At 40.7% G+C, this 17,653-nt stretch overlaps 1 protein-coding gene across 1 annotated transcript in view; it reads right to left on the reverse strand.

Moving 5' to 3' along the window:
• Positions 1 to 532: 532 nt before the first annotated feature.
• Positions 533 to 17,653, reverse strand: part of VPS8 (VPS8 subunit of CORVET complex) — a 32,388-nt gene continuing 15,267 nt past the window's right edge. Inside the window, exons 21-45 of the mRNA XM_078603815.1 lie at positions 17,047 to 17,269; positions 16,255 to 16,344; positions 15,852 to 15,903; positions 14,372 to 14,414; positions 14,087 to 14,159; positions 12,981 to 13,100; positions 11,826 to 11,897; positions 10,716 to 10,835; positions 9,743 to 9,882; positions 9,075 to 9,159; positions 8,488 to 8,586; positions 7,904 to 7,993; positions 7,603 to 7,652; positions 7,174 to 7,321; positions 6,828 to 6,917; positions 6,214 to 6,274; positions 4,946 to 5,046; positions 4,629 to 4,710; positions 4,326 to 4,408; positions 3,989 to 4,069; positions 3,475 to 3,644; positions 2,947 to 3,106; positions 2,239 to 2,295; positions 1,785 to 1,862; positions 533 to 1,391 (exon numbers count right to left, since the gene is read on the reverse strand). Coding sequence (XP_078459941.1) covers positions 1,236 to 1,391; positions 1,785 to 1,862; positions 2,239 to 2,295; positions 2,947 to 3,106; positions 3,475 to 3,644; positions 3,989 to 4,069; positions 4,326 to 4,408; positions 4,629 to 4,710; positions 4,946 to 5,046; positions 6,214 to 6,274; positions 6,828 to 6,917; positions 7,174 to 7,321; positions 7,603 to 7,652; positions 7,904 to 7,993; positions 8,488 to 8,586; positions 9,075 to 9,159; positions 9,743 to 9,882; positions 10,716 to 10,835; positions 11,826 to 11,897; positions 12,981 to 13,100; positions 14,087 to 14,159; positions 14,372 to 14,414; positions 15,852 to 15,903; positions 16,255 to 16,344; positions 17,047 to 17,269 — 2,524 coding nt within the window. The 3' untranslated portion in view covers positions 533 to 1,235. The remainder of the gene's footprint in view (positions 1,392 to 1,784; positions 1,863 to 2,238; positions 2,296 to 2,946; positions 3,107 to 3,474; positions 3,645 to 3,988; positions 4,070 to 4,325; positions 4,409 to 4,628; positions 4,711 to 4,945; positions 5,047 to 6,213; positions 6,275 to 6,827; positions 6,918 to 7,173; positions 7,322 to 7,602; positions 7,653 to 7,903; positions 7,994 to 8,487; positions 8,587 to 9,074; positions 9,160 to 9,742; positions 9,883 to 10,715; positions 10,836 to 11,825; positions 11,898 to 12,980; positions 13,101 to 14,086; positions 14,160 to 14,371; positions 14,415 to 15,851; positions 15,904 to 16,254; positions 16,345 to 17,046; positions 17,270 to 17,653) is intronic.

Raw genomic sequence — 17,653 nt, forward strand, 5'->3', positions numbered from 1 at the left:
AAGTCCAAAAAAAACACTTCGTGAGATTAATTTTTGTTTTACAACTGTCACATATCTGTCAACCCCTTATCAGTGCCCTACCTTATTACAGACCAATTCAGACTTTATTGGTCACCCCGTGGCCTTCTAAATCTCAACGTTCATCCTGCAAAGTCCCATCACAAGGGATAAACACAAAGCCAAAAACATGTGCTGTACACCGTATGCACTTCAAAACTAAATTTCCCTGTACACGAATACGTGTAAACCGTATAGGTTGACAGGTATGGCTGTCGTGAAAATGCAATAAAGTTTTTTGAAATATTTAATGCTTTATGAAAATATGAACAAAACTGAGTGTTTTCAACTTCCCACATTTAGCCAACTTTAGCATATTATTTGTCTACAAGATAAACCAAAATTCGGTATTTACCACTTGGCATACAGTTTTTTTTCTCATAAGAAAATAACCTTGTTATTAAGAAAATAACCTTGTTATTTTCTTAAACATTACAATAGCTGAAAATAAAAAAACGACAAATGACCACATAGCTGTTGAACTTAGAATTGTCAATGTTGCATTTTAATTATGGAATAACAATGAAAGAATATCAGTACAACTTAAAAAAATACCTCTATTTTAGTCTATTACATCAAGTTAGTTTACACCACCATATGGCACGAAGTAAATTTTCACCCAGAAGAATTTCAGAAATACAGCAAATTGCTAAAATGTACAACTTTAATCAAAGGGACCATTGCAGCAAAATGTACATGGAAATATACACAATGAGAACAGTACTTCATAGGGATTTTCATGTGCGATTTTATGACAACACGAAGTAAAGGTTTAACCATTTTAAATTAATAATTTCAAGCGACCTTTGAGGCACGGCATTGGTGAGATGTTACGTGCCTTGTCTGGTATACAGGAGGTCGCGGATTCTATCCCAAACCTAACACCTGTATATTTGGAGTTTGCATGTTCTCCCCGTGGTTGCGTGGAATTTTCTTCGGACCCTCCGTTTTTTTCCTCCACATTTAGAAACATGCGTTTAGAGTATTTGGCTGCTATACATTTCCACATAAGCCACTTCGATGTGCTATCATTTGTGGCCAGGTCACTTCTGAAAAAGAGCTATCTAGCTCAGTGGGCCTTACCTGGTAAAATAAAAAAAATTGTTTAGTTTATACTGGTAAGTAAGTAACTGTGAAAACAACGAAGTGCAAAATGCTAAATCTGGAGATCGCCTGACTCAGTCCTTTGGTGGGGGTGCATCCAACCGCAGCTGGAAATGTTCGTTCTGAAAGACACTCTCATGTCCAACTGGAGACGACACCATGGAGAGGGGACGGTACGATGCACCTTCTGAGTCCGAGTGGCTCTTGGACAACTCGGCCAAGATGGCGATCTGCACATTGGAGAAAGAAACCATTTCTTAAAAGACTATTCTAAATGTCTAGCTACAGACTATGGCATTTTAATGCTAAAATTGTGCATGAACTTCTGAAAAATCAACGTATCCTTGCTCATCATTCACTGCCAAACACAGTGGTACACCCTTGTAATCTAGAATGTTTGAGGTAAAGTTTGGTGGATCATACAGATGTGAAATTCCAAACACTGCTGGGCTGAGACGATCAGGAGATGGCAGTACAAAAACATATGCTAGAATTCATATATACAGAACCTTCAGTGGTACACTATTCCCTCGAATGCATGGATTTTCTCTGGTTGCCGTTTCCTCCCACATGGAAAACCCTCAGAAATATGTTTGCAAACACACACACATGAGAAGACTCACCCGAGAACGACCCTTGTTAATCTTCTGTAGCTCGTCAAAACATTTGAACTGCTCAGGGTCCATGACCACTTCAGGCACCTTAAAATAAAAACGTAACCCTCATCAACCATTCTAAAAGCATTACTAGATTAATGAAATACCACTTTACATATTGTATTGGCTTATACCAGAAGACATTAAAACTCAAGTTCTCATTCCCCTCTATAGTGCTAATTTATGTCTATCAATTGATGGGTGGATGCATGCAATGCAATGTGAATAACATGGCTAAATGTGAAATGTAGGAAATATAATTATCATAATGCTATGATGGTAAACATCCATTTATAGTTATTAAAAAAGCTAAAATTGGATGTATAATTGCATGTGACTACAGTCTTTTATAAAGATTTGTTCAAAAAGCTGGCAATTATTAATGACATAACATACATACAAATTTTTGACAAAAGCTGACCTTTTTGCTTCCCTTTGTTGTGGCTTTTTTCTCCTCTTTTGCAGATGCAACTCTTATCTGCAATGACACATTTAAGTGTGCAATAAAACATCACCGTATAAAACGCTGTAAAAAAATGTTCTACTTAAAGTGATCTGCTTTTAACATTAATATGCACATTTTATATTTTATAGTTCTCAATAAATATATTGTAACGCATACATACATAATTTTACGAGGATATTTTGAAAGTCTTGTTGGTTACAGCAATTGCCACTAAAGCAATATATTGCATGGGTTTAGAAATTGAAATCCCATCTCTACTCAAAATTCCTCATTTGACAAAAACTACTGCAAACTAATTATACGAAAACAGTTCACACATATCTATGGACAAAATGATGAAAAAATGATGAAAAAATGATGAGAAAATGAATAGGCTGTACCCTTTCTGGTAAGAATACAGGTGTTAAGATGTTCAAAACACCAAGTAGACACCTATTGCAAGGCATCAAATCTGCATTGACCAAACATGATCGTGGTAAAACATGCATTACAAACATGATTTGACGTGTGATTGGCCTACACCAGAGACCGCCTCCTTTATGGCATTGTCTCGACAGTGTTAAACCAAAGAATGGCAAAAGGCGAACACAAGCACCTGTTCATCTTTTGGCGTAAGACCATACAGTGTGGGGAGATCTCGACAATACAAATCCATGGACTGACCTGCGCGAGAGAGGTGGTACGTGCGTGCGCCTGGTTTGCGATCACTCCTCCATCCCGGTTGCTTGCATTGCACAGGTAGCAACTCCAGTTGCTCTGGCCCTCACCGGCATTGTGGCAACCAGTGCCTCGCAAGCAGTCCTCGTGGTAGACGTGTCCACAACTGAACCGGCCATGGAAAAAAAAACCCAGAGAAATCCGATGAGCTATGAAGCTCTTATTCGCAGATGTCCAGTACATGAATACATCAAAGCTGCTCTCCTTTCCAAAATACAGCTGAACATTTGCTGCTGGTACTGAATGTTCAAGGAAACTAGTGCCTATAAAAAATATAACTATAAAAAGAAAATGACATTTAACAATTAAACTGCACAAAAAATTAACTACGAAAGGCAGGGAGTCTCCCTCACCCACACACGCACGCTCCGTATTTTCCTGCTGCGCAGTTGCGCCTCACCATGAACACGCAAACTAAATCATTGCCATGTCACCTTAGGAGTGAAATAACCCTTAGCGAGGGGCAATACACACCCAAAGATGATGATGCGCTGACCAGGGCTCTGCCGGCGACCATAGTGCTGGGTGCACACCCCGCATGCATCTTGCCGTGGGTGCAGGCCGCGGCACACGGCCTTGCGGAGCTGTGACAGCGACCAGTGCAGGTCCTGGTTGAGCAACCCTGTAGTCGTCTCCAGAAGTGTCTGCCAGTAAAACACCATGGCAAGATGCGGCACAAAGCATTGAACTGTGGTGCAAGGGTATTATTTGCCTTTAATGGGACCTATATTGAAGAAATTGTATGTGATATTGCCTTCATACAATACGTCATAATCCAGCGAGGCTGGGGGAGGTGAGAGAGAAGTGGATAGAGGTGGTACACGCCAACCCTCAAATGAATAGACAACAATGAGACGAATGAGTAACATACAAAAACATCCCCTTGTTGGGGTTAATCCTAAAGTCCGACAACACCAAATGAGCAAATAGAGTGTACTTTGGTGGGATGGGTTATATTCTCATTCAATAAGTTTGGGGTCCCTTGCACCTGCTCGTAGCTGAATGTGTCCAACATCCCAAGCACCAGCTCCTTGATCTCTCCAAATCGGCCAGAGCCGTAAATCGGGTCCTACAGCAATCAAGAAACATCAGGACACATATATAGTTCAACTGTAGCTTTGACATAAACACATCTTACATGTTATTCTTTGGTTCTTTCGGTAAAGTCACGTATAAAGATAAAATAATAAATTAAATAATAGCATACGACGTTTCGATTGCAACACATCTTACATGGGCCATAGAGAAACCCAAATGTTTTACTGTAAAAAGATGCCTTTCAATTCTGACCCTAAAGCATGTGGAGACAGAAGTAGGTATCACACCTGGATGATCCTCTGCAGGATCGCGGGCAAGGTCAGGAACCCCGTCATGCTGTTCAGTAACTGCTTGGTGAGGTTCTTCAGTTCTATAGCACAAGTAGTGGGGGAAACACTGGTGTACAAACTAGTGTGGATACCTCTACTCCTGCACATGTTATGTCTGTGCTTTTGTTGGTGTGCAGTGGCACTCAGGTGGAGATATGTTATCAGTGTACAGAACTGCAAGTCCAACAATCGAGGTTCAACTTGTTGCCATGTAAATAAAATACAAATTATGTCAATAATCGGGTTTGCTGCAACATTCACCTTCGGCAATGACAGACGACGTCATCTTTTTAATTTCCCTCTGCGGTGACATCATCACCTCCAGAAGGGGAAACCAAAGCCCCTGCGAACATCAAGCATAAGTTAAAGTATACATTTTTTATGGCAGACTGAAGAAAGGCCAGTAGATTAAAATGTCATCAGTTTTTAAAATCAGAAATGTAAAAAATATTACATTTAAAGTTAAATACATAGCGTATCCACAAGTATGCACACACACAGCATACAAATTCTGTACAAGGTTCTAGGACTGATTTATATAGAGTGCAGGCATATCTGCGGTTGCCAGCAGCACACACCTCCCTTTCCTCCGCGCCCAGGTGCCCTGAGTTGCGCTGACACAGTTGGGTGACGTCCTCCAGTGCTGTCTGTACCCCTTCAAGGAGGCGCTGGTCCACTCCTGCACTCACAGAGGAGATACTAGAATGCACCCAACTAAGCACGAGACAGAACCCTTCTTATTCCCATTACAACTCCAATTCTTAAATATTAAAGGAACAAGTGTGATTGAGAGGTGACTGAGTGGGTCAGGGGTCAAAGGTCAGTGGGCTGAGCTGGCACCACAGAGATCATGGGTTAGAATCAAGGCCTGTGATTAAAGTATGTGCGTTCATGGTCTCAGCCCAATCAACGGCTGCACATTGCAAAACCATTACATTTATTTGGTTCTGCACTTAATTTTTGCGACATTTTAAGCTCTGGACAATCGTGCAATGAACAGTACTCTTTATCGCAGGGTGGGAGCAAATGTACTGCCCCCTATTGTGTCTAGCAGAGGTCACTTGTATGATTCTCAGAGGTAACTCTGTGATAACAGCTTCCGTGGGCTGTTCTATAACACAAAGGGTAAACACTGCTTTTGCAATAACTCAAAATAAACTTTGTCTTAATACATGACACGCACAGTGCAATGAGGATAAAATTTGGTGGTGGGGGATGGGTAGAAAAAAAATGTGTGTGATTAAAATGTGATTATGTCACCTCCATAAAAACACCTACCCTATTTCTTATCATATACACTGCTGATATGCGCTCAAATATATTTTGGATGCAAATGAATGCATTCTTTCAGTCAAAGTGGAGGTCACAACCTTTTACAAGAATGCCAATAGCAGTAATGGTTTCATTAGACAAAGTCATTCATGTGTTACCCCCATGACACAGTGCACTTACACTGATTCATAGTTTCATTTAAATACTCATTTATAGCTATAATTTAAATGTCACTTCATAAATTACTCCATTTTCAATTTAGTAACCAACCTTAGATGTTGATATACCACAAAAGTAGTCACACTGAATTCTAGATTTGAAGCTTTCGTGACTGCAAGGATTCATACTCTTAGGTTTTTTCGGTAAAGTCACGTAGGTAAAAAATAAAAAAATAAATGGAAATTAATAAAAGTAAAATATTTAACTTTTATTAAAAAAAAAATTATATTTTACTTTTATTTTTTATTTTTTTCCTTTTTTACCTACGTGACTTTACCGAAAAAACCTAAGAGTATAGTCACACTGAACATTTTTATCTGTGTATGAATATTTGATGTTGTAAAGAAACGCATACCTTTCTGATTGCTTGCTGTACCCAAGCTTTGCATAAGAACATCAAGCTTTTCCTTCAAAATCTGCAATAACAAAACAATATTTCGATTTAAAGCTTCCGTGACTGCAGAGATTCATCTTCTTGGTTCTTTCGGTAAAGTCACGGCTGCTTGCGTTGTGGCCGAAACGTCGTGAGAATTATTTTATTATGTTTTATTTTTATTATTTTATTATTTCCCTTCTACGTGACTTTACCGAAAGAACCAAGAAAACAAAACAATAGTTTTAAATCTCAATCAATCAGTCAGGGGAATGCTCACTCGTGAATAAAACTAGGATATATTACAAAATTTATTACAATTACAATCCAACATCAATACTGGAATGTTATTATATTACAGGCTTTCTTTACACCCTAATCAATGACAACGGATGAACATAATCCTTCTTATCCAATAACCAGTGAGCACAGATTATATATCGAGGAATTATGGAACATAGCCCAATGCGCATCCAGTACACAATTATTGCATGCTAAAATGTCCATAATGAAAAAAACACTTTCTAAACAAATACATCTTAAGTGGTGGCAAGACAGGGGAAGGGATCGGATGCACATGTGAGTGACTTGCTTACCTGCAGCATGATGGAGAATGCTCTTTGGACATCATTGCTCTTCTCCAGGAGGTAAGCCAAGGCACTGCTCACCCCATGTTCCTCCACAAGCTATCACATTCCCACAAACACATGGCAACATATGGCACAGTGGCATTCTTCATTATTCAAAATGCATGATTATCTTGATCAATGCTATCTTCATACTGAAACTCAAGAGATTTGTTTTAGCTCAACACAGCAATACACAGAAGCCTTTAGAGACCCAAAGATCAATCAGAAAGGAATGTGTTCAGGGTGTACATTTGGTAGGAGTACTGAAGAATTCATACTGTTCTTAATATTATCAGAGCAAAGATGGCCTTACCTTGATGGCTTGGTCGATGCGGTACTGCTCAGAAGTTCTCAGAAAAGGGAGGACCTTCTCAGGACTGAATTGGCACAGCAGGTCTATGTAGCGCTCATTCACGTCCGAGCTGGCAGATAGGGCATCTCGGCTAAGCGGAGAGGTCTCCCTACCATGTACACAATCCAACGCACGCACGCAAACACACAGACACATGTAAAAACACAATAGTAAGTCATATCTACATATAAGTGCTGTGTGTTGAATTTTCAGTACAGAAAACTAATTTAAATAATATTAAACAATTACCATTCATGTCAAACTCTCACTTTAGGTTTGTATTCGCTTGCAGTTTTTCTGCAAGTGTACATATTGCAATTCAACACACATATATCAAATAATATACCAGCGATGTTTGCAAAAAATGCAATGTGCAGTTCAATAACTCACCCTGTTTCTAGAATGCACTGTAAAAATCCAAACAGCAAGCGAGGATGGCCCTGAAATTACATAAATATATTATTATACATACAATCATTGCCACTGTTTGTCTATTTGCTTGTGTTTTTTTTTATCATTAGATTACACATGTAAAAAATGCAAATTGCACGTTTAGCATAAATAGTATCAGTCAAGTGCTATTGGAGGAAATTGCATATAGAGAGAATTTATGGGTTGAGGTCAGGAGTGTGTAAACGAAGGCTCCTGCATGCTTGTGCGCATGTATAATGATGTGTTTGACACCACTTACTTCTAGAAGAGCCAAGATGCCAATGAGGCTCTCAGAGAGATCCGAGATCACCAGGTCGGCTGTCTTTTGTGGGCTGATGGACACCAGCTCCTGTTCAGTGGGCGCCCAGGACATTCATGAGTTATAAATGTACAGATTTAGGCACCACAATGTAATCACTTTTTGGCATCTTATTCTTGGTGGCAATACAGACCGTGCGGAGAGATTTCACATTTTATGATATTTATTTCATTTATAGGTGCAGGTGGGAGTGAAGCCTGCGGGTGCAACGTCTCTGTATGGCGATAGTTATTTCCATCGGTGGTGCTAGGTCATATAAATATAACCCACAAATAAATATATCAGGTGTAAAATAGAAGCAATGTGAGCTTAATAGATGTAGTATTAGCTGTAACAGCAGTAATGGAAGCAGTCACTATAACATTAGTATGCGCATTGTCAGTCAACAGATTTATTAGAAGTGTTAGCAGCTGCAATACAAGCAGCAGTAGCACAATTGGCAAAACTGTGCTATGGAATAGTGGTTGAGGTATTGTGAGCATTATTCTCCTGGTGAGAAGGGTGCACTTGTTAAGCGAGGTCACCTGTATATTCGCCATAACCTTCTGATGTACGAGAGCTTTCTCTTGCTCACTGTAGCCCGGAATGGACAGGATGTTGTGGACAAAGTTAAAAACGTCCTCCTGCAGCGAGGACACACAAAATTCTGAGTTAGATCCTCGTACAGAAAAAAAAGAAAACCGAGTTATCTCCTCTTTATCAGGATGTTGATCTACCAGAATGTCTGAATTCATTGATATACATGGATATTTCTACACATTTAAAATAACCCAAAAATATATATCTTGCCTCTAAAACTATCATAAAAACATTTTCCAAAAGTCAATTAACTGCAATGCTAGAAGCAGATGGCATTTAAAATATATATAGTTTGGATGATAGGCACAAAAGAGGCATGCACCTCATCTGCTATATAAGATCTAACAATAAGACTGCATTGTGCAGAATACAACAAACTGATATTTGGGGCATATAAATGTATGCATATTTCAATGTATGTACAGGCTTGGGTAGAAATGTGTTTCGGAAACGACTGAATTGGCACATGGCATGTTACGCAACCCTAGGCTGTACAAGCAAGCGTGTGTTGGTGTTAGCAACCGGAACGAACCCTCCGGGCCTCATCCTTCAGGTAGCACATCACGATTTGGTCGTACATCTGTTTCTTCTCAAACATGAACTCGCACACGAGGTAGCTGTGCATAGACACGAACAAAGGATGAGCACGCTTTAAATGCTCGCAGTAGCTCACGTTACGGGAGGAAACATTAAAATGATTTACAATTCATCTAAGCAATGAATACACATCAGCAGCAAACACTTTACATTCTGGTCTTGATAAAACAATACAAAACTGTATATTTCAAATTACTGCTCTACATAGTTTGTATCATTTTATTATGAATATGACAACATGTTAAGTACCATGGATACACATTTGAATATATTTTGAAACAGTAACCGCTGAGAGTTTTGGGGGAAAAACGACAGATGTGTGCCACTTAAACACAACATTGATAGCCAGTGCATAGAGAAAGAGCATCAATTATAAAGCCATGCAAACATCTACACACAGGTAGGATACTAATTGAATGAAACATGTGAGGAGGCCCTGTGTGTGGCATCATTCCTCGGCAGGCCGTGTCATTCAGCTGGCGGTTATAAGTTTCTGGTGGTTTAATGGCAAGAGCTCTGCTCTGAAAATGGCACCAGTGTTAAAGCTGACAAAGTAAATGCAAGCACAGCGACGTAAATGCAACGTTTGTGCTGCACGCTCACAATTTGGCTTTCTCCGCCAATGCCAGCAGCTTGCTCTCATCAAAGTGGACCGTGCCCCCTGCCTGCAGCAGCTCCAGCAGGGCCTGTTGGCGCTCAGCGTGCCGCGAGTCATCGTCCGCGCCGCACAGGAACTCCAGCACCTGCGTCCCGAGTAAGTGTGGTTTGGGGGATGAGAGGTCACAGGCCGCAGGGTAACACGAGGATACACAGCATGGGTCGACCGCTGCTAGACTATCTTACATTTTCTTGGTTCTTTCAGTAAAGTCACGTAGAAGGGAAGAAAGAACCAAGAAGATGAATCTCTGCAGTCACGAAAGCTTTAAATCGAAATTTATCTTACATTTATTGTTTAAAATGACAATCCATTGGGAATTGTATGATCAAATACGGAAAAAGATGGGATATGTGTATAATTGTTTTGACAAGTGGTGCTGTTGCCTGTGAAATACCAGAGTATTATTTGTTTCCCTCACCTTTATGCCTAACCGTATTCTCCAGATATTAAAACACACTCTTTGTCCCTGTATTTTAGAGCAAAGATTTGGGAGGATGTCTTATAATCCGGTAGGTGTGTGGGCGTGTATTACCAAATTAGTATACTGTATTTACACCGGCCACAGGTTTGTAGTGCATCTCACTTTCCAGAGCATCTTATAATACGGAGAATACAGTAATTATAATGTCTAATATGAAATACATTCTGTGTGAGCTTAGCATACATTTGCTATTTTTCTGTATGCACAGCATTTTAACCCTCACCCATACCTTTTGACATCAAATTGAGAATGCTAGTGAATTTATTTTCTACAAAAGCACTAGTTGTGTTCTCCCTGTCAGTCAATGCATTTTTTGACAAGTGCTTTTTTTCTCATATCGCTCTGCTTCTCACGATTTCACGGTGACTAAAAATAGGAAATTAGTGTGTATCAACACAAGCCTCCGATGCCGGGGGTTACTGAAGGCTCACGCTTGCCTGGTCGAAGAGGTGGCGGTTGACGAACAGCGTGTTCTCTGGCTTTGCCAGCTGCCGCGCCAGGAAGGTGAAGAGGGACCCTACCTGTGATGGGGAAAAACCTTTCCCTTCCACCATCACCTGAGAACCCACGTGCACACACACACACATAGAAATCCACAAATGCATGCGCATGCACACACGGGTGGAAAATACATCCACAACAACCGCCATTCACCACTAAGTGGCGGTGACTTCACCACGTCGCTTGTGCCACACACACACACAAAAGCAAACACATACCTACTAGCAAAAACATCAATCACCTATATGTACCGACTGTTTGGCAATTTATGTGAATTAGCATCTCTTAGGACGAGACCACCGTTTGAGGGGTAGTTTGGCCAAAGCCATGCTGAGCTATCTTTATCTCCCCAGTACGAATGTTAACTACATACAACACTTGTTAATCTACACATGGTCACTGCTGAAGGTTTTCCTTATCTTAACATTACTGCCAAACGGGGTCTGATTGCTTGTGTGCCAGTAAGTTAGAGCTGCTACCAGCTTCTCTTTGAATTAGTTAGCAGGGCAGTGGACACGCACGCCTGTAATCCAACACTCTGGAGGGGAGGGTTGATGGATCACATAAACGTCGCGAAACTCCCTTCCCATGGGCATCGAGGTACCATACCCTGATATGCCAGAAGGTGGTACAGCAAATGTGGACTCCGCCTGTTCTCTTTGTATGAGATAAGAGTATTGTCCTTTTGCATGAGTGGGTTTTCTCTGGGTGCTCCGGTTTCCTCCCACATGTAAATACTGAATTGGACAATAACACCTTCATATATAGGGAACCACAGAGCTTGCGGGGGAGAATATTGTATTGGCTCACCACCTGGCTGCCCTTCCCACTTGGCTAGTTCCTCATGCTCGTTGTCTTCGAAAGTTAGAAAATACTACGTGGCACATTACAAGTCGAAATTATTATTCTTTCATGCGTTATCCTCCATGGGCAGAAGTGAATGATTGTCCAGTAAAGTGAATGATTGTAAATTTGGTCATTTGCTTAGTATAGCTGAGCTGAATTCAGACGAAAATTGGTGTTTGTGTCTGTATGAAGGTGTCCACCTGCAACAAGACATCCACAATGCGCTGCTGGTACTCCACCACCTGCTTGTCATTTCTGAAGTCTTCAAACGTCTGTGGGAACCAAATCAAGAACCATTTCAACATACAGAATGCATAGCAGCAGTAGCGCTACTTGGTAACATTCCCTTATCAATCCTATATTTATTGATTGGATGTTTAGCCACTTCTTTAAAGAGTGGTGAGAACTGGAAGGAATATGATGAGATAACACAAACATCTATACAAATAGATCAGCACCCTAATTGCTGTACTGCTGGCCATGTCGTACTGATGGCCCCGCTTGATTATCAAAGCTACCTCCAAAGTGCTGGATTAAAGGCGACTGCCACCATATAAGAGCTATATAGCTCAGTGGGCCTTACCTGGCAAAATAAAAAAATAAACGTTTAATATGGATATCAGGCTATGCAGACCATTAGTGTAGGTGTTGATGTCATAGGTTAACTCTCTTGGAGAGGCTGTAGCCTCTGATCATCTACCTCCAACTGTCTCTCATCAAGTGTTGGTGCCTTGCTATACTATTGTTTCATCTCCCAGTTACATGTCTATGCAGGAGGCTGCAGGGCAGCTGTCACACGTGTTTCAGATGCCAGTGCAGACGGGGAGGGGGGGGGGGATATGGAAAGATGTGGTTGAGATATCACAGCAGTGGACGTGACTCTAGGAGCACAGAATAAAACCACATTGGGAAAGGAAATATGGGTAGTTGATCCTATGCAATGATGGGCATTCACGCTTAGAAGAAGACATTCAATGTACTGTGTTACATTTAGATAATGCAACAAACAATACTCTACAAAGCGGAAGAAAATACAAAAGATGTGGTCAAAACCAAATACAAAAGAGCAAATTCGTAAATTGAATAACAAGCCCAGAATCTTAACATAATTTTAAATTATTTGGGGAAAGAGATAAATGTATATTTCTGCCCTTTCAGTACCTCATCTTCTACCCATTCCCACTCCATGCACATCCTACTTGTACAGCACACAGGGATGCGGTCACATGAAGCCACTTTAAAAATTAAAATGTTATTGTAAATCATAGCATACTATTACTGTATAGCAACTCCACAGACAGCAGATAATTACGGGGTTCTCGCCACAGGTCGGTAGGCAGTGCCTAGCCACTCACCAGGGTGAGCACATTGAGGAACTCCCGTGTGTCAAAGTGCAGCAGCGTGCGGACGCACGGATAGACCTCCTCCTGCACCTCCGCCTCATCCGAGTGCAGCTTGATCACAAACTCAAACACCTGACCACATGCCCTCCACCAGTCAGCAGACTCAACATCGAACCGAGATTGTTCTGTAAAGGCTGTTCTTTTGTTATTCGACAGTACAGCTATCAGTCTCTGACACTGAATATCCATACTCTTTGGTTCTTTCGGTAAAGTCACATAGGTAGAAAAATAATAGATCACGACGTTTCGATCACAACACAAGCAATCGTCATCAGGTGGGACAACCACAGCAAGAAAAAACTGAATATCCATTTGAGAAACCCCAACCTGAATAACTACGTAGTTAATTACTGTGAACTCCAAAAATTCAATGGACATTGACGCTTATCCACTGCGCATCAACACATCAAAAATCTAATATGGACAAATACTAACAAAGCTTTGACATATTTACAACATTCTTAGCCATTGACTGCACAATACCTGATTAGAATGCACATTGCTGCTTTCACCTTATAGCAGTATTTTCTTCTTTTATACATCCCCCGTTAAAGGTGCAGAACAATGAGCTGGTCCGCATTAATTTGTCATTAGGACATTTAATTTTCATTTCTGATAAGAATAATACGACTAACACGCGTGACTGGCATGGGTGAAAATCGTGATCTACAACAACCGGTCACACGTAGTGTCCCGGTCGACCAGAGGCTCAAGGCCTGAGTGAGTGTTGAAGTGTCATAGCCAGGCATGCCTCCAATGACGACAGACCATTTGTTATCTCAGTTACACCTCGTATTTACATTTACATCATCAGCCACAGTCAAACCACTGCTGGGTAAAGGCATCCCCAAGCTTCAGCTATTTCTAACGTACTTGCGAAGTAATAATCCACCTAGCACGTGTACAAAAACTAATTTCATGGCTCCATCTCCATGATCGGTATAGTCTCGAATGCATTCAATTAATTGACTGCCACTTATTCTGCCACTAGTGACGTGTATTGCCAAAGTCTTTTAACGTCATGCACATTTACATCTCATTTAAATTTCTGATCTCACCTGCTTTTTGACGGTGGGTGCCAGGTTCTTGGGAATGTCACCCATTGGGTAAGCTCTGCCAACCAGGCAGCAGCTGCACAATGAAGATGGTAGAGCAGTTTCTTTACTTAAATATACTTATTTAGGGTGTAACCATAAGCACACAGGAGAGTTCATGCATTGTAGATACCTTATTTATTCGTATTAAAATTTATTAGATGGTGTCCTACATGACTCTGAATAATATCACTGGTTTTAATCGGCATCATTGTGTAGAATTGCACAATAAAACGTGTGTTGGCTCACCTTAAGTAGACCAGGAGCTTATTGCCTGCAGTCACCTTGTCACCTAAGCAACAATGGTTGCGAGATTAATCAGATTTAACATGCATATGATCCTTATGGCAGTCCCCCAGGGTACCAAAGAATAAAAAATGCCGAGGCAATTAAATATTTTTTTTCTGGGACACTACTTTTTCCAGGGGTGTACTTAACTCCGCGACTGGGGCACCAATCAATCCGAAATCAGTGCTACTCCGCGATGTTGAAACGCCAAACATTAGCATAAAAATCCGTTATCGAAAAATTCAACTCTGAATATTGCATCGTGTACAGCTCGTCGAGATGAGTCGATTGCCGCATCACCGACCATCAAAAGACTAAAAATGACTGCATTACAGACATTATGTGAGAGCCGGGGTACTATGGTACCCCGGGGTACCGCCATAAGTTTCATATCATTATCATAGGCTATTCTCGATAATACAGTGTATTCATTAAGCAGTCAGAAAATATTCGCGCTTTTAATAATTTTGGTGAAAGTGTGTCTCCTTGTCTGACGCCCTTAAAATATGTATTTTGGCAAATTCTGTGCACACTTTCAGCGTAGCTGTTCCAACTCACACTCGACAGTATTAGCTCGGTTAACAAAGTAGATGCGTTCCATGAAGTTATCAGAAACTTCGTTACCAAAGTTATATATAAGATGGGAGGCATAGGGATGCATTCAAGGACTTCAGAGAAGGGGGTACACAATAGGAAAAACGTTGCTGCACAGTAGCCTTCACTTTGTCTGCTTGGTTTAAAATGGTCTTTAAGGTGGATTGCAATAACCCTAACAAACCCACCACTTCACTTTTCATCTCTCCCGCCTCCACCCTCCTCATTCTTACGATCTGCATTTTTGTTTCTCAAGAGATTTACGCTGCATTTCTAGTCCACTAGCACTAGATGGGCGTTTGGATGATACAATGGGGATATTAAAATCACTTCATCACTGCAAAAAATTTAATAACTTTTTTACCAACACGAGGAGCTCGAGCAATGGTGGGCAGGGAAAGGAAAGACTGGCGAAGCGTGCCGCTGACTGTGCCGAGTGAGGGAGACTCAGGAAGAAGCCCTTTTCCGATTGGCTGCCGAGAATGCTCATGAATGAAACCCAACTTTGTCGTGTTTACAGGACCTGCGCAGCGCTTAAAACTTGACTCTTTTGAATCGATTTGCATCATTTCTGAAGAGATTTTTTTCTATGTCTTGTCAAAAATAGGAAAGCGACGGGACCCCTCCATGGCCGACTTTGTTATAAAGTAGCTTCATTCCTGGAGGATTCATTCACCGAGGTATTACTGTACATCGGTATATACCATGTTATATACACACTGATAATATAGTACATTGAGAATCTTCGCAAAGCATACCAAAAAGGCTCATACTAAAACTATAATATTGACGTGAAACTGAAATACGATATTCTAATGTAAATGCGCCACGCAATAATATAACATACCAGGCAGCTGACGACCAGTGCTCAGTGCAGTCTGTAGGACCTTCAAGATCTCCTATTAAAAAAAATAACAATATCATTGTCAAAAATATTTGAAATATACACTAATTATGCTGGATAACTGCACTTTAAAAACACTTATTGATATAGGTCCCATTTACAGGCACTTTCCCAAGTCAAAATAATTTTGTCAAATCAAAATTGCCAGTGACGCCATAACATAAAAAAACACTCTACACTGGTACTAGTATACTATGCAGGATAGTTCTGGCATGAAACTAGTCAGACATGACGCAGGGAATCACTTCTGCATCACGTTCAATTAAGACTACAAATATAGCATATCTTAACATAACAATGAAATTATATTTTCACGAATGAAGTATAAAAGATGTCACGCACATACCTTGATGGGCGTGACGTAATCATTCATTCCCGTGTTGTAGATGTAGATGACAGCATCGTACAGGCCATGAGACCAGCAAAGGTTAATCACCTTCAGAAAAATAAAACAAACTAAGACTGGTGAAGTCTAAAAACGAATCCGACAAACAAGATCAATGTATATTCTTCATTTTTAATTAATTTCAATGTGGTTTCACTTACATATTAAGTTCATAAATGTATGAACGTAAATATCAGCACTGGTGATATCTACAGATATACCAACAGTTGTAGTTGGTGGGAGTTTAATACTGCCAATGTCAATGGGTAAACAAACGATAAATAGATATAATCTATGAAGGCCAAGGCAGAATTGTATTCTTTAATGGTTATCATGAATACGTGAATGTAGTTAATTGGTTGAGCCCTTGCTATTAATAATGGAGGTCAATACTGAGAACCTCTATTGATGAGGATGAACTCCCAATTACTACAGACCAATCCTGACAGTGCCAACAGCCACAGATTAATTCTAGATTTGAAGCTTTCGTGACTACAAGGATTCTCCTCCCCCCCTTAACTTGCATTTAAGAACTTGTATCTTGGAATAATTTTTGCCTCACTTGATACAGTAAATCTAGCTGTGACGGTCCCACCTGATGACGGAGACTTGTGTTGCCTCCGAAACGTCGTGATTTATAATTGTATTTCTATTATTATTTAAATTATTCTTATTTTATTATTTATTTTTACCTACGTGACTTTACCGAAAAAACCTAAGCGTATATAGCCACAGATTAAGTCATAGCTGTACCTGCTGGAGGTCGAGGCTGGTGATGTCCATGTGGAGGATGCACGCCTCCACCGTGGCCATGCGTGCCTGGCCCTGGTAATGCAAGATGAGGTCGCGCATGGCCTGCGGGGTGATGCTGGTGAGACGGTCCCCCAAGACGTGTGGTTCCAGGCTCTCAAGGAACACGCCCCGCGCCACTGAGCTCTCCCCAAGCTGCTCATACATCTGGGTGAAGAGCAAGTCCCTGCAAGCAAGGTTCAAAGGAACACATTTTGAGTCTTTCCTCCTTCGCTGTCCTGAACCTAAATGTAAGGGGAATTCTAAAGCAATATACAAAGCAATTATAATGAAGTAATTACAATGAAGTGAAAGGGGCACAACCAACAGTGGAACAGCTGTCCAGTGTGCATACGGAGCAACCGCACCAGGGCACACAGGCCAGGGGGGGACCAGGTACCAGGCTATGAAGAGGTGTGAAATTGGAAAGGGGGTTTCCATTCCATTCCTTGCAGCAGGGCCCATGCCAACCATGCTACGCCAACCAACAATAATTGTGTAGAGTAGGGAATAACGTCTGCATCACGTTTAATGTAAATATATAAATTCATTTTTATGTTTTACATAGATC

The sequence above is a fragment of the Lampetra planeri genome, chromosome 21, assembly GCF_965212315.1.
Source record: "Lampetra planeri chromosome 21, kcLamPlan1.2.h2, whole genome shotgun sequence".
NCBI lineage: Eukaryota > Metazoa > Chordata > Hyperoartia > Petromyzontiformes > Petromyzontidae > Lampetra > Lampetra planeri.